The sequence below is a fragment of the Bufo gargarizans genome, chromosome 4 (genome assembly GCF_014858855.1).
Source record: "Bufo gargarizans isolate SCDJY-AF-19 chromosome 4, ASM1485885v1, whole genome shotgun sequence".
Classification (NCBI taxonomy): domain Eukaryota; kingdom Metazoa; phylum Chordata; class Amphibia; order Anura; family Bufonidae; genus Bufo; species Bufo gargarizans.
Genome location: NC_058083.1, coordinates 335,961,242 through 335,984,559, shown reverse-complemented (window position 1 = coordinate 335,984,559; position 23,318 = coordinate 335,961,242). Strand labels below are relative to the sequence as shown.

General features: G+C 42.6%; 1 protein-coding gene across 4 annotated transcripts in view; it reads right to left on the bottom strand.

Annotated features, from left to right (window-relative positions):
- Window positions 1-4,526: 4,526 nt before the first annotated feature.
- HIVEP2 (HIVEP zinc finger 2) overlaps window positions 4,527-23,318 on the bottom strand; it is a 257,470-nt gene continuing 238,678 nt past the window's right edge. For all 4 annotated transcript variants that reach the window (XM_044291698.1, XM_044291697.1, XM_044291696.1 and 1 more), the window contains 4 exons: window positions 22,917-23,092; window positions 12,682-12,783; window positions 9,498-10,381; window positions 4,527-6,483 (listed from right to left, as the gene is read on the bottom strand). In XM_044291698.1, the coding sequence (XP_044147633.1) occupies window positions 5,680-6,483; window positions 9,498-10,381; window positions 12,682-12,783; window positions 22,917-23,092 (1,966 nt within the window). In that variant the 3' untranslated portion in view covers window positions 4,527-5,679. The remainder of the gene's footprint in view (window positions 6,484-9,497; window positions 10,382-12,681; window positions 12,784-22,916; window positions 23,093-23,318) is intronic.

Below are 23,318 nucleotides of genomic sequence, written 5' to 3'. Positions count from 1 at the left end.
TGCAAAAACTTCAGAATCAACTCGAATCTATTAAGGGCCATGAAATTACTGAATATTGGAGTGTAGTACAAGACATCCGCACTCCAATACTGTCTAATTTCTCTTTTTTTCTAACAAGCCCCATATGCAGCAGAAGCCCCCAGAAGATTTTCATTTCTGCTGCTGTAACTGGGGTCTAACCAAAGGGTCTTGCGAATGGCGATGTGAGGTTCTGGGTAATAAACTGCTGGGCATATAAATTTTTGGGGGCCACGATAAAAATTACTAAATCTTCACTGATTTAAAAATAAAATAAAAAACAATTTCTGTGAAGCCCGTGCAGTCAATTTGGATTCCAGACTTTCCCACAAACTCTGGAATTTAGGGCTGATAATCATCAGGGGGTGGGGTCCATATGGGGTCACTCTTGGAGGCTTCCTCCGCTGCTACCCTGGGGCGCCTTATAGAGGGTCCCTCATCAGCAGATGATGATAATGAGGGGGTAGAGTAGAGGAAAGTGGCATCCTCTTCGCTAGTAGTCTGAGTATCGGAGGCAAGAATGGCGTATGCCTCTTCAGCTGAGTACAATCGTTGGGATGGACGGGCCCTTTTTTATTTTATTGGGGTGTGATGTGTGAAATGTGCAAAACTTTATTTAGTGTGAGGTGTGTATGTAGTGTTTTCACACGTGAAGGGGCTTGTAATTGTAATAAATTTAGAAGAAAAGTTGTAAAAAAAAAAAAAGTATTTTGCACAAAAAAGGTCTTATAAAAAAAGTATTTTCTGCACAAAAAAAGTCATTTCTGCAAAAAAAAAAACTTGCAGTGCAAACTGAGCAGACGCGATCAGTAACAGACACTACAGATCGGTGCTCATTGCTCTGCAAAATGCACGCACGCAGAGGGTGCGTTTGTGCAAAAACCTAAATTTATATTATATATATATATATATGTATAGATATATATAAAAAACTACCTCTAACTGAAGCTCTTTTTTCCCCACCCAAAAAAAAAAAAGAAAAAAAGAAAAAACTTGTGCAGATACTACTGAGCACACGGCTGATCGTTGCTCTGCAGCACGCACGCATCCACACAGATCTACAGGGACCGGAGGGTGGTTTAGGGATCTGGAACAACTTCAAATGAAAAGAAAAAATCTGTGCAGCTATTCCAAATGTTCTTCTTCACAGAACCTCTCTGCATGCAATCACCAGCTAGAATGGCTGCATGCAGGGAAGTTCTGCCTCTTCCTGTGCGGCTATAGCGCTGCCATTGGCTGGAGCAATGTTCCAGCCAATAGCAGCGCTGGCAGGGGACCGAAAACACTGGTGTCCCCTGCCTGACCGAGGAGTAGACAGGTGCTAACTTGTTCAGCACCGGTCACCTCCACATAACCCCCCCCCGCCCCCCCTGCAGCTCCGTATCGTAGCCAGGTGAGCGATGCGCATGCCTGTGGAATCCGGCCAATAGCAGCGATTGAGGCTGAAGGGGGGCCCTTCTCGGCAGAGCAGCCATCGCACCCTGGTTCCCGAGCAATTATGCCCGGGGGCTAGTTGCGCTTTAATAGTACGGCGCTGGGCGGTAAGTCACGTCCCACTGCACCGTACTATTACTGCGCTGGTCGGGAAGGATTAAACATTATAGGGGGAGACCGTGTCCCAAGACGGTCATACTATTAAAATAAAAAAATGTATTCATCCCATATGGTGAACACCGCAGCGGAAATGAAAATCAAGATGACCAACTTGCTGATTTTTCATCGCTTTACCTCCCCCAAAAAATTTTGTAAAAAGTTATCAAAAAGTCATACCCCAAAATCACTGAAAGCTACAGATGGTTCCACAAAAAATGGGCCCCCACACAGCTCCGGAGATATAATATAAAAAAGTTATGGGGGTCAGAATATGGCGATGAAATGAAAAAAAGTTAACGTATTAAACGCAAGAAATATTCGATAGTATTCGTACTGACCCAGAGAATGAAGAGCACAGGTCAATTTTACCGCATAGGGAACATCTTAAACCCCATAAAACTATAGCAGAATTGCATTTTTTTCCAATTCCATCCTATTTAGAATTTTTTTACAACTACATAGTATGCAATATTAAATGATACAACTTATCCCGCAAAAACAATCTCTCATATTGCTATGTGAACGGAAACATAGAAAACGTATGGCTCTGGGAAGGTAAGCAGTGAAAAACAAAAACGCAACGACAGAAAATCGCTCTGGGCTGAGAGGGTTAATTCTGTAATAGTATATTAATTACTGGAAAACACTTTGTTGTTTATTTCTTATTGTTTTCGTTGATATAGTAGTTGATAATTGGAGGTGTACGCCATTTGTGAGATTTGAATCCAAGGACATAACTGGGTTGTTTAAATCCTTATTTATATTTCCGTAATATAATAGTGAAATACATTGGCGGTGTCTGTGCACAGTGGTAGATTTTCAATCCAGTATCCAGAACAATGACGTATGGCAGGGTGGATAGATAGACAGTTCCACATACATTAATGTATTGTGAGACCAGTTGACATTTCCCAATCTTCAATTGCCCAGCTTTATTGAGACTGTCCCCACTGTAACCCAGTTTCTGTTCTTAGCCAACAGATCTGTGACCTAGCATGGTCTTCGGCAGCTCATTCACTGCAAGAACAGTGGATATGTAGGTCATGTGCTGTGCATTCAGACATGCTTTTCTATACACTACTGCTGCAGCTCGGTACATGGTACTTTGAGTAAGGCCTAGTTCACACATCTGTGATTTGGTCATTGTTTGGTCAGTGATTTCTATCAGTGACTGTGAGCTAGAACCACAGGTAGGGCTAGGCAATATGGCCTAAAATCTATATTGCGATATAATTTGAAGCATGTGCGATATAAGGATATACCGCAATATATTATTTTCTTCTGTATGTATACAAATTACAAAACTTTTCAAGAAATTTTTAAGATGTGTTTTGTGTAACAGATCTTTTTCCAAACAATGTAAAGATGAAGTGTCCCCCAGCTAGTGCAATCAGCCCCATGCCATTGCTATTTGCAATAACCCATGTCCTCTAGCCAGCCCCATCAGCCCCATGCCAAAACCATTGAGTGCCTCCCCGGGCCCCTGCTAATATACTTGCCTTTCCTGCAGGGTGCGCGGCTGTCTGATGGTGCCCGCAGCAGACGGACAACGTCTTCTTCCCACCATGCACTGGGAGGAACCTGACGTCACACACAGCATTAGCCAGCGCGCTTACTGTGTGCACGCAAGGCCCTGGCCAGTGCAGCGCAGTGAGCGAGAAGCTTATTTAATTCACTACCGCTCCGTGGTCATCTATATCGTTGCCCGAATTTATATCGTTCATATCGTATATCGTTTATATCGACCACCCCTAACCACAGGTCAAAAACACTGAACAGGAGGAAATCTTTCCATTATACCTTATCTCTGCGTAGCCTCCACTCCAGGTTTTGGCTCACAATCACTGATGAAAATCTCTCACCAAACACAGACAAAATCACTGAAGTATGAACTAGGCCTATCCGTCATCTTCCTCTCAGCTTGAACCAGCATGGTCACTGTTATCAACAATAACAGTCAAACCACCAATAATCATTACCATGTCAAATTTACTGAAACCGTTCTTCTATTATGCTTATATTTACATAGATACACGTTTTAAAAGTTCCCCTAGGCAACTTGCACATTTGCATTGGAGTCTATGAGAATTTCACTATGTTCTTGTGGAGCCCTGCCACAGGCAAAGTCTCCATAGGAGCATAGAAGTGGCAGCTTTGGATCATTCAAGAGGACCAGGGGTGCTGCAGTGAATGAACGGCTCCTGCGATTGCTGCTTGGGTGGAGCCATTTTAGGCTTCAGATGCCACAGGTCACATTTTGACCATGGCATCTAAAGGATTAATTGTCTAAGAGTGGTGATACCACCGATTGCAGACATTAGCCTTGGGCTTCTGTTGTTTGAACCAGTTGTATGGCGGCAGTCATGTAAGGGTTAAGGGCCAGAGGAGCAGTTAGGCCACCTTAGAAGACACAGCTGGTGTTTGACTGCTATCTCTGCATGCCTTTAGTTATGCCAGTGGCCATGTATGACCTGTTCCCACAATGTGAAGGGGGGATTCAATCTCTGTGCTCACATTATGGCTCCATTCACACATCCGCAATGCCATTCCGCATTTTGCGGAACGGAATTGTGGATCCATACATTTCTAAAGGGCCGCACGACGTGCGGTCCCGATCCGAAATTGCGGACTCGCACTTCCAGGTCCGCAATTCCGATCCTGAAAAAAATAGAACATGTCCTATTCTTGTCCGCAATAGCGGCCAAGAATATGCATATTCTCTTAGTGCCGGCAATGTGCGGTCTGCAAAATGCTGAATGCACATTGCCGCTGTCCGTGTTTTGCGGATCCGCGGATCTGCAAAACACACACGGATGTGTGAATGGACCCTTACTAAGTCACAACCTAAACACACTCCATAGACATAGACTTTTCCAGTCTAAACACAATGCATGATAAACATTCAACACAGTTTCTGCATGTAACTGTATATTTATTTCTTTTTTAAAGAACACTCCTTAATGATCTGTATTACAAACTCGGTTTCACAGAATTATAATCCACTAAATAGCACAATAACCCATTTCCACATAGTCAGATGTGCTTTGTCACCTTTTTTTTTATAAAGACACTCCAGTAAATTTATTTGGTGACGTGTCCAACTGAGAGTTACATATAACTGTACCAGTGATGCACTTGTACATATACATGGGGTGGAATGTTTCCCATATGTATTATTGGAGTATACCAAGCAAAATGTTCACATAAGACCATATATACTTTGTGATATATTCATAACTGTGTCATACAGCTTTCGGAGAAATAAAACCTCACAATAAGCACGTGTTTTTACTTTTAATGCTTTACATTACTATAATTTTAAAATCACAATCCGCACTTAAGTTATAGTCAATTCAGCAAACAAGGGACGAAAAAAATTACAAGAGTAAAGAACTGACTGATATATCCGTAATTTTTCTTGTTTAACCAATGCATAAGTGCATGATAAGATGATATTTCAGTTAAATATCTTGCTTACACTATACATTTTTTTGTTCTATTTACGCAACAGTAATCCCCATGCTTCACATAGAAAAACGCAATTCACGACATTAAGAAAAAATTTACAATTTATGAAACAAAGTAAATAAATATTAGTATTACAGGATTGGAGCTGTACATAAAAGCTGTCGAATTTCAATCATATAAAAATATGTTTTAGTGCAACCTCACATATATATTGATGCTATGTTTTTACTTTTTACATGTAGGCCCAAGTGTCCAAAAAGAATGAAATTACAATTATTACAAAGCAGATACACAAATTCTAAAATATATACAGGGTACTGCTAAAAATGCTTATAAGAATATAAGCAAAGTAAAGGAAAAGGCACAAACATCTGTACAATTAAAAGTACCAGACCCATTACAAGAGTTTAAAGTTTCATTTTGGTCAGGCTCATGATGACTTATTTGTATAGATATATATACACATGTCTATATCTTTATAGTTATCTGTTTTCTTATAATAAAAGTAATTTCAAAAACAAATCATTGTTAAGTACATCAGACATGCTATGAATGTGTTTTCTACAAGAAAAGAGTTTATCATCTACATGCCCATCCAAATCAATGCAAGTTACTAGACTCGCCTGTGGAGTCCTTCCCTTCCTGTGTGCTCGATGGCTCTTCATTCCTGCCATGAAATCCTAACTTTGTTATGTCCATGCTCTTACTATAGAATTTGGAATGAGCTAATGTAGACTGTGATGTACCAAAACTGTCTTTTTCACCGTGCAAGTCAACATGGGTGGGTGAGGCGCATGCAAGTGACATGCCTGCCTCATGTCCACTAAAGTGCCTAATGCCAAACTGTGCACTTTCTAATGTTTTTTGATTGGGCTCAGGAGGATGAGACAGTTGGTCTCGCTTCAGCGATAGACCTTCCTCTGTAGCAATCCTCAGGCAAGCAATGGCTTTTGTGCAAGTACGTATATTTTCCTCTTGCTCCCTCTCAGCAGGCTTGGAGATTTCATCTGAAGGGCTTTGCCCTGGTGAAGGTAAGAGCGTTGGGGCAACTCCATGGATAGGATCTCCAAGAGGAAAATCAGAAGAAGAATGTTTTTCAAGGTGCAATGGGATACATGACTCTGAAGATGGGATTGTCTTCTCATCCGAGCTACTTAGGTGCAAAGTTGTGGTTGATGAGGAGTGAGGACTGGACTGGACTGCAGAATTTGAATTAATAATCTGAATCCCACCAATGGGGATCATAGGTAAAGGTGCTCGTATTTGCTGCTGTGAGTGCAATGGCAAGTGGCTGAAAACATAGTCTTTGTGGCCAACAGGGGCAGGGCCATGGCTTTGGTGTCCAAGCGTATCTTCTGGATAAGGACCTACGTATGGCAACTGTGGCCAGTTCTTTCGTAAACTCTGCAGTAGAAATAAAGAAAAACTGTTGTTAAGTACATAGGGAGGAATTTATCATGAGAGTACTATTTGAAGTCAGTTTTGCTTGAGTTTGAATTCACACGTTGTTTGTTAAATCTGGCGCATCTTTAAACCTAACATTTCTGACTAGAAAAGCTACTCCAATTTTTCTACACCCTCCCCCTACTACAGTGAGTTTGTGACTTTTCTTTGAGACTTTAAAAAGACTTTAACAAGTCTAGAATGAAGCTCATTAACATAGCTAACACACCCATTTCCACCCATTTTTCTAAACTGGATTGACTGGTGTAAAAAAAAGTTTTTGCGCAATGACCTAAAAAAGTCACAAAGTCCCTATTATGTGACTTTTTGAAGGCAGTTTCTAGAGTGCACGGAGTGCTAAATCAGTGGGTCCGACACCCGGGACCCCCACCGACCAGCTGTTTGAGAAGGCACTGGAGCTCCTGTAAGTGCGGCAGCCTTCACACAGCTTTTCCTAGGCCAAGTGACGACACAGTCATCGGTCACGTGGCCTAGGCGCAGCTCAACTCCATTGAAGTTAATGGGGGTGAGAGGGATATCAAGCACAGCCTCTATACAATATACGGCGCTGTGCTTTGTGAGCATGGAGAAGGCGGGGATACTCACATGGCAGTGGTCCCGGGTGTCAGAACCCCACGGATCAGATACTGATGACCTATCCAGTGCATAGGTCATCAGTTTTAAAATCTAGAAAAACCCTTTTAAACACTGTACATTTATCAGCCAGTGCATTATACAGTATAGCATCACACTAATGTTCTAATTTAAAGAGGTCTGTAATAGTGGCAGGTTCTCTTTAATATACAATATATCTCATCTAGTTTAATCTTACAATTGTCTGAAAGAAATTGTCAAAATACTCTTGCACCAAAAACAATGTGATCACTTCATCTCCACTGGCAACATGAGTGAGTGACTATATATTAGCCATTCCCTGTTTATGCATTCTCAAATCTGATATTGCTGTTTAAAGGATCACTATTATTTTATATGCCTCCAGCTTGAAGTAGTGGTGGGAGATATGGCTGGCACATTAGGTGGTGCAATTGCTAACACTCTTTCACATAACTGAAAAGTCCAAAGTTCTTCTACATTTGTCCAACAAGCCAGACAGGTTTCCCTTCGTCACTTTAAATATCAGCTAAAAAGCACATAAATTTTTCATGATCTTGGTTTTGAGTCCCTCTAACTTGTGTGGCCTGATCTAAAGAAACATATAAAATACCATTATGAATCTATACTGCGGTTAACATATGTTTACCCAAAGTCCATGGACACTATTTGTTCTTATTTTGCCCGGTTTCCTGTTTTATATATAATGGTCCTAATGGGGAAAATAAGCTTCAACTCAAATGGTTTAGCTGTAGCCAAATTTATGACTTTGAACGTTAATAGTAGTGAAAGTTAAGAAATGTAATACTCTAGATAATAATATGTCTGTTAAACCACATCAGAACAATATGTTTCACAACACACAAGAATGTATCCCACAATCAATTAAGGGTACACTATCACAAAAGCAGCAGAAAGTAGGCAACAATATATTGTGATCACTGCATTGTTTAGAGGGGAACATAAATAAATAAAACTCTCTAGACACCCATGCTGGAAAAACAGCACTGTTCTTGCTGTTCACCATAATTTTTTGACTATGTAAGAGAGAAATATACAACTCCTTTCAGAATGAATTAAATATTATCCAGTTTTGGGATAAAAAGAGCCATGAAGTGCTTGAAACATGATCATGCTACGATACCTATGATGTTATCAATTGTGGATATAAAGAGCAAAAATTTGGCGTTCACGTTTATACACAACTTTAGGTACTGTACTTTTTGCTTTTTACTCCCCCAAAAGTGGGGGGAAAATGTCCATGCGTCTTATAAAACGAATACTAGTGAGCGCTTCCATTATGGAAGCGCTCACTAGTATGTATTAGGAGCGGGGAGCAAAGCGTAGCAAGCGCAGGTAATACTTACCCTTCCTGGTCTGCGCCACGGCTCCTCCTTAGCTGTCGCGCTCCGATCTTCCCTGCCTGCGCCCCGTACAGAGTCAGGACGTAGTGCACGCACTATGACCTGATGCTGCACGCAGTCACGTGACAGTGCAGCGCAGGCCGGGAAGATGGGAGTGCGACAGCTGAAGAAGAGCCGCTGCGCAGGACAGGTAAGATGATTTTTTATTTTAGTCTGATCTGAGGTCTGATGGGCTATTCTGAGGTCTGGGGGCACTGATGGGCTGATCTAAAGTCTGGGGGGTACTGATGGGCTGACCTGAAGTCTGGGGGCTACTGATGGGCTAATCTGAGGTCTGATTGGGGGTACTGATGGGCTAATCTGAGGCCTGATGGGGTCTGATTGGCTAATCTGAGGTCTTATAAGGCTCTGAGTGGGCTGATATGAGGTCTGATGAAAAAAAAAAATTCTTTTTTTCCTACTCTAAAATCTGGGATGCGTCTTATAAAGCGAAAAATACGGTAATAGTTAGGCAGCTAAAACTAACATGTGCCTGGCAAACGATGAAGATGATGTGCCTTTTGCCTAATACTACAACACGGCTGTAAGCTACAGCTGTAAGAATCTCATTAATACAGCCAGGGGCGTAACTATAGGGGAAGCAGGGGAAGCGGCTGCTTTGGGGCCCTGACCCCGAAAGGGCCCATCCAGGAGAATGAGAACTAAAAGATTTTGTCAGGGCCCCCTCAACAGCATTAGACAATGAAATGATATACAGTGACAGTATAGACAGTGTAGAAAATGGATTGAACAGCTGCCAGGCCTGGCCTGAGAGAGCGATCTTTACTAGCCACAGGAATAGGGGTGGCATGAAAGGAAGGGGTTGCGAAAAAATTACTGGGGGAGGGGGGGCCCCATTCAAAAATATGCTGTAGGGCCCAGTCATTTCTAGCTACGCCACTGAATACAACAAATATGGATAACATAAATATAAACATGTAAAAATCAAAGGCAACTTACTCCAGGGCCAAGTAATCCTGAGTCTAAGTGCAAATAGTGACTCATTGGCAAACTTGGGTTGTGGTGTAAACGTCTTCGAGGAGAAAGTGCTCTAAAGCTGGCCATGTATCTCCTCTCTCTTCTAGGAGACAGATCTCGCCCAGTAGACATCTCTTTTCCAGGTGACACTGGCCTTAATGGTGAAAGATGGCGTCTTGGTGATACATCTCTTCGTGGTGAAAGTTCCCTCCTTAATGCAGCCTCTTTTCTTGGTGACAGGTGCCTCATTGGTGAAGCATCCCTTCGTGGTGATAAGTGCCTTCTGGGGGACAAATCTCCCCTAAGTGATAGGTACCTCTTTGGTGAATTATCTCTGCATGGTGAAGAGTCATATCCTGGAGAGGAATGGCGACTACAAGATGAGAAGTCCCTAGGAGATGAACTAGCTTCAGAAGTAAGCATATAGTCCTCATCCATGCTGCCAGGTACATCCATTTTTTCTCTGTCGTGTTCCAAATTAGCAAGGACAAGCTTTTGATAGTTTACCATTTGGGAGTCTCCACTCATAGCGCTTGGGGTCATGAGATGTGTAATGTGAATACTAGGCATGGTGGATAAATAGCTCATCAAAGAAGAGTGACCTATGGAGACCTCTGGAGATGCTCTTTGTGATGCTGAAGCAGCAGTAACAGACAATGTTGAAAATCGAGGGGGTTGAGGACTTGTACTCCTTGATCTAGTTTTTGGTGTTGAGTCACCCTGGTTATCATCAAAATCGTCTTCCTCATCATCATCGTCATCATTATCATCTGCATCATCACCATCTGATTCCTCTGCATCTGAAAATTGGTGATCAATAGATATGGAGCTTTTTTCAGATTCTTTTTGCATCTCTTCAATGTTTCCTATAATGACAATATAACAGACATAAGAATAGTAGAATAAAGAAGATAAAAAGAATTTCAAAGTTTGCGGATTTCAATTTCCTATTAAAAAACATACAGCCAAACAAGACTAATCATGAATACAGTAATACATAGAAAAAATTTAAAGATTTTTAATTCTAATGTATTTCTATAATAATTGAAGCATACATCATGTCTCAGTGATGTAACAATGAGGCTTGTGATACATTTCCTCGACTCACCAAAGTCCAAATACAAAATAAATTGTACTCTTAATCAAGTTAGGTGACATCAAAACAAAAGCCTGAACATTACTTATCTTTTTGGCATTTTACCCTGCCACCAATAAATACCTCATGGCACTCTTGTTATACATTCATTTTATTCTATATTTCTCTGTTTATAGGGGATAAAGTTGCTTCATTCTGTGCAGATTTTTTTGTGTGGCTATGATGGACATAACCAGATCGAATTTACTAGGTTTCCTAGTCTTCTATATACAGATGTAGCAGGGTTAACACACATGCTTTATGAGACATGTTATCTAAACTAAATACAACTAAATGCGTTAAGCAATTGCTTTTCAATGGCTTTTGTTTCAAGATAAAGCGATGAGTTAAGAGTGTGTGTGTTACCCCTGCTACATCTGTACAAGATAAGGACTGTTGTGATGGTACATGATCCTAGACCGAACAGCTTGCATATGTCTTCCCAATTTTGGTTTTGATGGTGTAAAGGGGAAAGTACCATGTCTAGAGTGGTGATAACAACTAGGTGTACTGGGTGTTAATAAGTGAACATTAACTTGAAGGTCCATAGACCTGAATAGGGACCACATGCTCATGCTGCAGAAACAATGTTTCTGTTCCCAGAACCTGGACTCTGACTTGTAATGGTTTAGTTTTTAGGCTTAACTTTGCTGTCTAACAGATGGGTCTTTTCATTAAAGAGGCTGTCCAAAATTTTGATATTTATAGCCTATCCTCAGGATAGAAACACCCATAAAAGAACTACCAGACCGCATGATATTAATATTATATTTTATTTAACATAGTATCCTCATATGTTAAATAAAATATAATATTAATATCATGCGGTCTAGCGGTTCTTTTATAGGTGTTTGTATTTGATTTTGGACCATAGGCATGTGTGTGATCGATTATATATGGTAGTTATTTTTTTTTCTGGTATTGTGCCTCTGCTTATTTTTATAGATATCCTCAGGATAGGCCTTCAATATCAGTTCAGCAGGGTTTCTGCAGTTACCATTTTAGTGCACTACATAAGGAAAAAGGTGTGTTGTTCAGGTACTGGAGCTACAAGGTGACAGCTGATTGGCAGGTGTGCAAGGTGTCGGACCTGTCGATCTGAAATTGATGACCTATCCTGAAGCCATCATTGTCAAAAACCTAGGCAACCCCTTAAAAGATGTTACTCTAGTAACAACAAGTTATCCGCCATTTACTGGATAGGGACTAACTGACGAGGTGTGACTGCTGGGAAGCAAATGGGGATCCTGCTCCCTCCGAATGATATGTTAGGCAAGCATGCACGCTTCCACTAATCTCTATGGTATACGGAGATGGCAGAGTACAGTGTTCAGCTATCTCTGCCATAGCGTTTGAATAAGGTGGCAGTCTAACAAGGGGACACGGGACCCCTGTTCTCATGATCAGTGGGGGACTCAGTGGTCATACCCCATGCCAGTTTAATGGTTCTTCTATCTCTACTGTTTTAGATCTTCCTTGTGTACACCATGATGCAGTTAGCCAGTGGTATGATTTAGCCTTCTAATTTATACCAAGCTGGGCATCCTAGGTTTTATCACAGAGCAATAGACTCTAGTTTAGTAAAACCTTTTACACACCTTATTGAGAGATTGGGAGATATGACCTCATACACACTCATCCCACTTCCACATTGATATGGTATGAATATTATATTGTGCCAACTGTACTGTGTAATTTTGAGTTTGTGGTATATTCTTAACACTTTAAGAAACATACTTTTCAATCTCAAATTAATCTGGAAACCATGTAAAAACTGTTCTGAATAAATGCAAATAAAACACAATGCATAAAATGATTCCACTCAACTGATAAGCTAAACCTCACATGTACATTTTTTAAAACATTGCAATGAAACATTGTTTTATTGCTATTAGCAGAGCATCTTCATGGCTTGCAAATAGATATACTGTATATACACAGACTTGAAGTTTAAATGCATTTTCCCATGTTAGGCAGCTGTGTGGGCGATTCCTCTTCTCACACACACACCAAAATTAAAGTATGACGTACCCGACTCTTCTATTTCCGCATCATCTACAGATGTCATTGCTACTCCAAGCTCCAGGCACTTTTTCATGTGGGCTTTCGACTTCATATGTTTTGTCAGGTTTCCTATAAAGAGACAGCCCATCAGGTTTAGTTAGCCAAGCGAATAAGCAATAAGCCTAGTTAGGTTTTTAAGTTACGTCATCATTCTTATATTTCTGTGCAGGTAGGCAATAGAGATATTTTAGGAAACAACAATATGTGAAATTATGCACTTTAAAGGGGGGGGGGGGGGGGAGCTTAATAACCTGCTTTCGTACTAGCTCCCTGCTCCTTCTCTTCCAGGCCGGTTCCAATGTTCCGCTGAGCTCCCTCGCTATGTTCCACTGACTACGGTGGAGACCGGCTCCCCTTATGTCATGACAAATCGTCACATGACACATGGAGATCAGGTTGTCACCATGGCCAGTTATTGGCTGCGGCAATGTCAAACCGACTGTTTACAGTGAAGGAGCATCACAGTCCTGGAAGGAAGGAGCAGGCACTTTGTATAAAAAAAATGGAAAAAGTTGTCACTTACAGAGATATTTCTCACAGTATGGGTATATGTAAAAATACACCCCAAAACACATTGCCCTACTTCTTATGAGTACGGCGATACCTCATGTAAGACACTTTTTTGCAGCCTAGGTGCACAAAGGGGCCCAAATTCCAATGAGTACCTTTAGGATTTCACAGGGCATTTTTACGCATTTGGATTCCAAACTACTTCTCACGCTTTAGGGACCCTAAAATGCCAGGGCAGTATAAATACCCCACAAGTGACCCCATTTTGGAAAGAAGACACCCCAAGGTATTCAGTGAGGGGTATGGTGAGTTCATGTAAGATTTTATTTTTTGTCACACGTTAGTGGAATGTGAGACTTTGTAAGAAAAAAACAAAACAAAACAAAAGTAAATTTCCGCTAACTTGTGCCCAAAAAAATAGAAATCTTCTATGAACTCGCCATGCCCCTCACGGAATACCTTGGGGTGTCTTCTTTCCAAAATGTGGTCACTTGTGGGGTATTTATACTGCTCTGGCATTTTAGGGTCCCTAAAGCGTGAGAAGAAGTCTGGAATCCAAATGTCTAAAAATGCCCTCCTAAAAGGTACTCATTGGAATTTGGGCCCCTTTGCGCACCTAGGCTGCAAAAAAGTGTCACACAAGTGGTATTGCTGTACTCAGAAGAAGTAGGGCAATGTGTTTTGGGGTGTCTTTTCCCACATACCCATCCTGTGTGTGAGAAATCTCTCTGTAAATGACAACTTTTTCCATTTTTTATACAAAGTTGTTAATTTACAGAGATATTTCTCTCACCCAGCATGGGTATATGTAAAAATACACCCCAAAACACATTGCCCTACTTCTCCTGAGTACGGCGATACCACATGTGTGACACTTTTTTGCAGCCAAGATGCGCAAAGGGGCCCAAATTCCAATGAGTACCTTTAGGATTTCACAGGGGATTTTTACGCATTTGGATTCTGTGAGGGGTATGGTGAGTTCATGTAAGATTTTATTTTTTGTCAGAAGTTAGTGGAATATGAGACTTTGTAAGAAAAAAAATAAAAAAAAAATTCCGCTAACTTGTGCCCAAAAAAATCTTCTATGAACTCGCCATGCCCCTCAAAAGTGATCTTTATAGCGCCGCAGCGATTCTACGGTGTTTTTGCAGTGATCAGAAAAAAATTACATTCTGTCACTGCGGTGGGGCGGACTGAACGCAAGTGTGGGCACAAGATCAGGCCTGATCGGGCGAACACTGCGTTTTTTGTAGAGCCTAAGGTGACCCTAATGTACTGATATAGATCTGATTGCGATCAGTCTTGATCACTTACAGATACTATATAGTACTAGTGCTGATTAGTGACAGAGATGACCCTAATCAGCGACTAATCAGTGACTGCGGTGCGGTGGGCTGGGCGCTAACTACCTAACAAGTAGCTGACTAACTGGCGATGATAAGGGACCCTTAGGCCTCATTCACATGTCCGCAATTCTGTTCCGCGTTTTGTGGAAGAAAATTGCGGACCCATTCATTTCTTTGGGGACAGACTTTGTCACGCTCGGATCCAGAATTGCGGATCTGCACTTCCGGGTCCGCACTTCCGTTCCGCAAAAATATAGAACATGTCCTATTCTTGTCCACAATTGTGGACAAGAAAAGGCATTTTCTTCTAGAGAGAGGCAGAATAAATCTGCCCTGGTCATAGTATGGACAAAAACCCTGCATGTTTTACCTGACAATTGAAAGATAACATGAAAAGCAAAGTCGACTCAACATCATATAAGATTTCTATTACAGCTCATATCGATTTCAAGGACTTCAATGCAAATCCCAGCTTCAATTAATAAAAGCATCCCTAGACCAGTGGCATCAAATGGAAGTCATTTTCTCTGCAAATGAATGTATGTGAACACTAGCTATCAGGACTTCATCAATAATTAATGTAGATACGGATGGAGAGGGCCACCAGGGAGACTGTGGGCCTTTACATTATTGATAAACTTGAAACTGACCCAGTGAAAGGACCGTAAAAGCATACTTTTTTTTAATACCTTTCTATTATGCAGCTTGTGTCATCTTTGTCTGTAAGGCTGGCCACATCAGCACAAACATTGCAGACGTTAACAGTGCAATAACAGTCTGTCACTGAGACTTCTGACTGTGCTACGCTCTCGTTGCAGACAGGCCGGCATCATTTCTAATGTACATATCACATAAATGTATCGAGTAGTCTATGAGCCTCATGTATTAAGGGGTTTTTCTGCTTTCCCATAGTGATGAGCTATCCCAATATTAGATCGCCGGAGGTCTGACTCCTGGCACACCCACAGATCAGCTGTCTGACGAGAATACAGCGATCGTGCGAGCATTGCGTTCTCTTCATTGTTTACTTGCTTGCCGTCTACATTGCAGCAGTCAGCAGTTGTAAATACAGCTCTTCCGTCCCATTCACTGAATTTGTGAAGACAAAATGTAGTGTTCTCTACATAAAGCTGATCGGCGGGGGTGCCTGGAGTCCGACCCCAAACAATCTGATACTGATGACCTATACTGAGGAAAGACTAATCTGCCCACTATACAACTGAGAATTATTTCAATTTGATATCTTCTGTAGCATATGTATCAAGGCCGATTTATTGGCCTGAATTTGTGGGAGGGGCGCCCTGCCCCTGTATCAACCCTCACCTCACACACAGGGGCACGGACGGCAGCAGCCTTACCAGTATCCAGCCGGCAGGTCAGCGTCACAGGAAGATCTCCTTCTTCACTTCCGGTCAGCTGCTCCCTCCTAGCCGCAACAGCAGTCTGGCAGAACGCCGGCTTCCACGTGACTCGCACGCAGGTAGCAGGAGTCAGCGTGACTCCGTTGTATCGTTCATCGCACAAGATTCTTCATTTTACTATATTGGGGAGGCTGTAGGGGGTAGGGTAGGGGAGGGGGTGGGTAACTTCTGCTGCTTGGAGGTGGTATAAATACAGTTCTGTATTTGGTGCCAGTTTATATTCCAACGTAGTTTGTGTGGTACATTCTTTATGTTTATAAATGTGTATTCTACATAAATGCTAGGTAATTTACTTTGGGCTCTGTGAGGTGCTTCGTCTGGGACAGGCATGGTTGGTTATCTGTGAGGTAAAGTCTGGCACGGGGCGCCGTGCGCTTAGCTAGGTAGGGTTTTTGTAATATCATGCAGTTTTAAGGATGTAGAGGTAAAAGGTCAGATCACTCTAAATAGGGTACCTTACAGTGATAGCGTTTGGTCTGTTTTCCCATAGACATGGAATTTACCATTGGCAGTTTATGGCCGCTGTCAAGTGCATTTTTACACGTTATGTAACAGTGTCTTGGGGGCACGGTAATCCACTATTTTGCACGTGGGCCCTTTGTTTGGAGTATTTTGTACCTTGGATACACCTTACGGTGATGCGCGGAATGTCCTATAGCTATGCAGGTTACTTATGACAGTGATTTGGGCGTCATGTAGCAAAAAAAAAAAAAACTGTAAGTTTCTCAATTCTGGTTACTTTGTGTGGACAGGTCATTTCCGCGGTTGTTACAGAATCTGTGCTACAGAGGCTTTGTGTTCCTTTCTTCTGGTAAGGTCCTCTCTTCACGACTTTACACGTTTTTCTGCTTTCTGCAACACCCTGCCTCTGTTTATTATCCCTCAGCTGTCATGTTATCACCAGGGTCGGTTGCTCCTTTCTTGCATGACGGGTTTTCAGCAGTTACGGTGTCGGTATAGCTTCATGGGTGTTAGTCAGCAGGTCATTAGACTGTAATGGTGACGTTCCGTCAAATTTTGCTTGTTTCCACAGTCTTATGTCTCACATGTCTGATGTCGTGGATGCTTCTGGTGAAGATTTTGGTTCCAGGGTCTCAGAATCCGGGAGTATTCCTTCACTACGCAATTGGACTGTACCCAAACTTATGTCTGAGTTGACAAAGAGAGGCATTCCTTTCCCGGCCGCGGCCCGGAAGGCTGAGATGTATCGGTTGCTAGTGTCAACCCCAGTAGAAGCTGGTCAGCAAGAGGTCTCCATGGCTACGGTCCAAACTTCCTTGACCCAACTTCACGTCATGCTCAATAGTTTGACGTCTTCTGTCTCAAATGTACAGTCTAGGTTGGAGTCAGTGGAGTCAAGGGTCACCGTCTTGTCCTCACCAGCCACACAGTTACTGGTCGCAGCTGCACCAATAGCTAGCAGTTCAGGTAACTTCGTTACCGTGCCCAATGTCGCTCCAGACCATTTTATTCCCGCCAACATCAAAAAGGACATCCTCGATGGGAGAGACGTGAACCTCGCCTCCCTGTTAATTGCCACTCATGACCTATTGGACAATAGGGTCATCGCTTGTTGTGAGGTCTCTGTCGTCCTGAAGGGTCGCAATCTCAGACTTAGAAAACGTAGAAAATTGACCATCCCAGAATTTGTACTCGCTTTTAGTCTGTACAGAGACATCATATGTTCCGTACGACCTGATAGGAGGGAAGAATTGGACCTGTACTTGTTTAGGGTCACGGAGCTGGGTTACAAATACGGTGGTTTTGGGTTTTATGACTATCACTGCTCATTTTCCGCAAAAGCAGCAGCGGCTCTTAGCCAATTTCAGTTTACTACCAACTGGGTGAATATTGACACAGAAATTTTCTGTAGACATTTCGCAGGGCTGAAAGCCCCGGCATGTTCCTCATGCCAGTCTATTTACCACACAGGCCAATGGTGTCATAATGCTGCAAATGCCCCAAGGTCCAATGCTTCTGCTCCTATCCCAGGTTCGTCGGATGTTACCCAGAAGAAGTCATCTGTAGATAAACTCGGCCATCCTATTAAGTACTTGGGCAGGTCACAGATCTGCAACAACTATAATTTTTCTTCTTGCAATTATAGCCAGTGTCGTCTGTTGCACATTTGCGTCAACTGTTTCCGTGCTCACCCAAAGGTAGCATGTTCATTAAAAACAGATAAACATTGCATGAGCGTCGTAAATGTGGATCTCTTGCAATTTTATTTGCAGGGGCATGAGGATGCTTATCTTTGCGACTTTCTCATATCTGGTTTTACAACTGGTTTCCACACAGGCCTTGTGGCTTTACCGGATGACACCTTTGAGTGTAGGAACTTGCAGTCCGCTTTACACAATCCTGGTTCCATTGATAGGCTGTTACAGCTGGAGTTAGACAAGGGTTACGTCATTGGGCCTTTTTCAGCGTCCCCATTTGAACGTTGGGGAATCAGTCCAAAAGGGGTGGTCACGGGTAAATTTAGTAAAAAAGAGAGACTAATTTTTGATCTGTCAGCACCTCACGGTACACATGTACCAAGCCTGAATTCCCTCATACCAGCCGAGGAGGTCAGCATGGTATATGCCTCTATCGATCAGGCAATTGCGCTCATTTTAGCGACAGGTCCTGGCGCAGTTCTGTCCAAAGCGGACATATTGGATGCTTTTAAATTAATTCCCTATCAGGCCAGAGCTTTGGCAATGGCACGGAATTAGGTGGAAAACCTCTTATTATTTTGCCACGAAATTGACCTTTGGATCCCGAAGCAGCCCTTGGATTTTCGATCAGCTGGCAAAAGCGTTACATTGGATCCTTGAGAACAAGTTCGGTTGTGAACACGTCATACATTACTGGACAACTTCCTACTGATCGAATCTCCACAGGGCTTGCAGGGAGATTTACAGAGTCTCTTAGCTTGTTTTGCGTAGTTAGGGATTCCCGTTTCCCCCAAGAAGGTGGATGGTCCTTCTACCACCATTACCTTCTTGGGCATTGTTTTGGACACCGGGAGAATGTCTGCCAGGTTACCGGTAGACTAATTAGTCAGGGTCCAGGAAGTCATTCATAAATTCACAGTTGGTAGGGTCACCACGAAGGTGGAGCTACAGTCGCTATTAGGCATGCTCAATTTTGCCATGCGCGTCATTCCTCAGGATAGGTCTTTTGTACCGCGGTTGTTACCACTCCTTTCAGAAGCCCCCTGTCAGGATAGTCTGGTGTTCCTGGATAGTCAGGCGCAAGCAGATTTAGTTATGTGGAATCACTTTTTGAGTCACTGGAACAGCGTATCCATGTTCGTTCCAGCAGTCTCAGAGAACTCCCCCATCATATTTTCTAGTAGTAATGTCAACACTGGTTTTGCTGCATTTTTTGGGCCCCATTGGCTGAACGGGACATGGCCAGTAGAGATGTTCAAGGCCACAGGAGTTTTCCAATCCACAGAGGCGGGGGACTTATATCCCATGGTGGCGGTGGCTCATGCTTGGGGTAACTCTTGGGCAGGCCATACCGTTGTCTTCATTTCCGATAGTCCCTCCACCGTAAATGTGCTGAGCAGTGGCAAATCCAGGTCACAACTGGCCATGTCATTCTTGAGGCGTCTGGTACAATTGTCGCTAGTGCATAATTTCCGGTTCTGTGGCTCCCTTGTACATGATGCACAGATGGTAGCAGTTGACGCTCTAGCTAAGCATAATTACTCTCCGTTTTCCCAGGGTTGCCCTGAAGCCGATACCTCAAGAACACTGTCTCCTCATCTTGCCTCGCTAATACTGAGCTAAATAGATACTTAGCCGCTGCCTATGTGCTTTTTTCCAGGTCTCTCCAGAGATGTAGCCAACACTACTAGAGTGTACAACACCGGTTGGCGGTTGTACTGTAGATTCCAGTGGGAACATGCACAAGGCGGTCTTGGTCATAATGACCACATAATGTCTTTTATCGGGTACTGTCATGTACAAATGCACCTCTCACATGGCACAGTCAGAACTTACCTGTCGAGTGTCCAACATCATTTGTCACTCTGACATCCAGAGAGAATCTCGTTGTTTTCGAGTCATGATGTCAAGGCCACGTTAAAAGGTTTACAGAAAAGTAGTCCTGGTTTAAGCTCCCGTAGACAGCCCATTTCCGGCCCGGTATTTAGAGACATGTCCGATTTATTGGATTTGAGTCCCTTCGTGGTGCTACAAAGCCTGGTAGTCAAAGCTGCCATTTACTTGGCCTTTTACGGCTTCATGAGGCCAGGAGAGTTCACTTGTTCGTCACCTATTAACCCTTTTCTGACCCGCAGGCAGTTAATCCCCAGCTCCGAGGGTTTCATCCTGTCCTTACCCGTAACCAAAACATCGCAATCAGGTCCCTCTACGCAGATCAATTTTTTTTCGCACAACACACAAATGGTGTCCAGTACAGGTCTTACAGAAGTTGTCAGGGGCATTGGCCGACCGCAGTACCGATACTCCTCTGTTATCCTTCGGTTCAGCAGCGTTATCCACCTCCCAGTTTATATATCATGTGCATATTTTGGCTGTCAATTTAGGTATAGACCCACTCATTGTTTCAGGACAGCTCGTCTTGTTTTAATAGATATGTTCCTAACCCTGTACAGGAAATTTCATGTGCCTTTCAGAGTTTGGCGTTGTAATGTCTTAATAAATGTGTTCTGAACTTCATGCTGGGTTTTTGGCCTCTTTCAGGTGTAGTTTTGACGAGAACGGCTATGGCACAACTCAAACCGTTAGCATCTGTTATGAGTAAATGGGGAGGTAGGTTCTTACTGATAAGCCCCCATCACAAGTATCAAGGCCAATTTATTGGCCTGAACTTGTGGGAGGGGTGCCCTGCCCCTATATCAACCCTCACACACAGGGGCACGGACGGCAGCAGCGTTCCCTCCCTGCCCATCCCTTTTTCTTTACTCTCCCACAGGGTATGCCCTCTTTCAGGTGTACTTTCGATGAGAATGGTTATGGCACAACTCAAACCGTTAGCATCTGTTATGAGTAAATGGGGAGGTAGGTTCTTACTGATAAGCCCCGATCACAAATTATATATATATATATATATATATATATTTTTTTTTTTTTTTTTTTTACTATAACCACTTTAATGGTTTGTAGTAAAAATATGTTAAGTCTAGAGGTATTTTTGTAACCTTTACCATAGATGTACTGATAAAAGTGATGTATGTTCAATGGTACGCAATAGTTTTGAGAGTTTGTGAGAGAGCTGTGAACTGCACACCTAGACCTGGTAAAATGTAGATGTCACTACAAGCAGCATTTACATTTAAAATGATTTCCCAGGACTTTAATACTGATGACCTATCCTCAGGATAGGTCATCAGTATCTGATCGGTGGGGTCCAACACCCAGGACCCCTGCGATCAGCCGTTTGAGAAGCCACCGGCGATCCTGTAAGCACTGTGCCCTTCTCATAGCTTACCAAGCAGTGCACCATACATAGTACTCACTGCGGGTCCTCTCAAGCTCTGTCCAGATGAATGGGGACTGTCATTGAACAGCTATTTTCAGGTCTCTCCAGAGATGTTCGATTGGGTTCAAGTCAGGGTTCTGGCTAGGCCACTCAAGGACATTCACACAGTTGTCCATAAGCCACTCCGGTGTTGTCTTGGATGTGTGCTTAGAGTCATTGGGGGTCAATTATTGAACAGCTCAGCCCCATTGACCTGTGACTAGGCCATGTGACCGATGTACAGTGAGGCTGCGACGCTCAAAGCCTCTTCTAACAGCTGATCGGTGGTGGTCTCAGGTGTCACAACTCCGCAGATCTGATACTGATGACCTATCCTGAGGATAAGTCATAAATATCTTTTCCTGGATAACCCCTTTAAACCTTCAGCCCAGTGTGAGGTCCACAGCACTCTGGATCAGATTTTCATTAAGAATATCTCTACGATTTGTTCCATTCAGCTTTCCTTCAACTCTGACCAGTATCCCTATCCCAGTCACTAAAAAACATCCCAACAGCATGATGCTGCCACCACCATGCTTCACTGTAGGGATGGCATTGGTCAGTGTCTGGTTTTCTCCAAACATGACACTTAGAATTGAGGCCAAAAGTTAAATATTGGTTTAATCAGACCAGAGAATCTTGTTTCTCACAGTCTGAAAGTCCTTTAGGGGCTCTTTTGCCAACCCCAAGTTGGCTTTCATGTGTCTTTTAGTGAGAGGGACTTCTTTCTGGAGATTCTGCCATAAAACCCAGATAGGTGGAATGCTGCAGTGATGGTTGCCCTTCTGGAGGTTTTTTTCCATCGGCACATAGGATCTTTGTCACCTGTTCTTGGTCACCTCTCTTACCAAGGCAATTTTCCCACAATTACTGATGAGGTAGTCAGCTCTAGGAAGGGTACTGGTTTTTCCAACTTTTGCCATTCTAGAATTATGAAGACCACTGTGCACTAGGGAGCATTCAATGCAGCAGACTTTTTTGTAACTTTCTCCAGATCTGTGCCACCACAAAATCATGTCTGGGTTCTACAGACAGATATTTCTTCCTTATAGCCCGGTTTTTGCTCTATTATGCATTGTCATTTATGAGACCTTATATAGACAGGTGTGTATCTTTCCAAATCATGTCCAATCAACTGAATTTACCGTAAAGTGAACTCTAATCAATATGTAATAACATCTTAAAGAAGAAGAGATGGTAGGCCCCAGAGCAAAATTTCAAGTGTCATGACAAAGGGTCTGAATACTTATGTCCATGCCCCTTTAAACCAGCATATAAAATATAACCAGCAACAGTACATGAGGCCATGGTGTATGAAAGCACATACACATTGAGAATACATGATAGGTACGAGGAATATGCGTCTGTTCTATTAAATCATACAGTTTGCTGATTCAGTAACCTCTACCAGCATCAGACAATGCTCACACAAAAGACTTATATTTACCTTTAGTTTTAAAGGCAAAGTTGCACAGTTTGCAAACATAAGGCCGTACATCCGTGTGGGTGCGGATATGCTTCTTCAACATGCTTGGTTTCTTACAGCGTATACCACATTCTTCACATATGTACTTCCCACGACCTCTTCCTCGCACATATACATAGTCTTCATTGGATTTAAAACTGTTGGTCACAAAACAGCAAACAATGATTCACTCAACAGAGGTTATACAAGTCCTCATGGTAATGGGAATACGGGTCTTTATCCACAATTAGATTGACCTGAAACGATTGCTCGATTAAATCGAGTAATTCGACAGCAAAAATCTTTGATGCAAATTTTTTGCATCGAGGATTCGTTTTTGTCATGTGACCACTGAGTCATGTGACCACCCGCTGGCCCGCATCA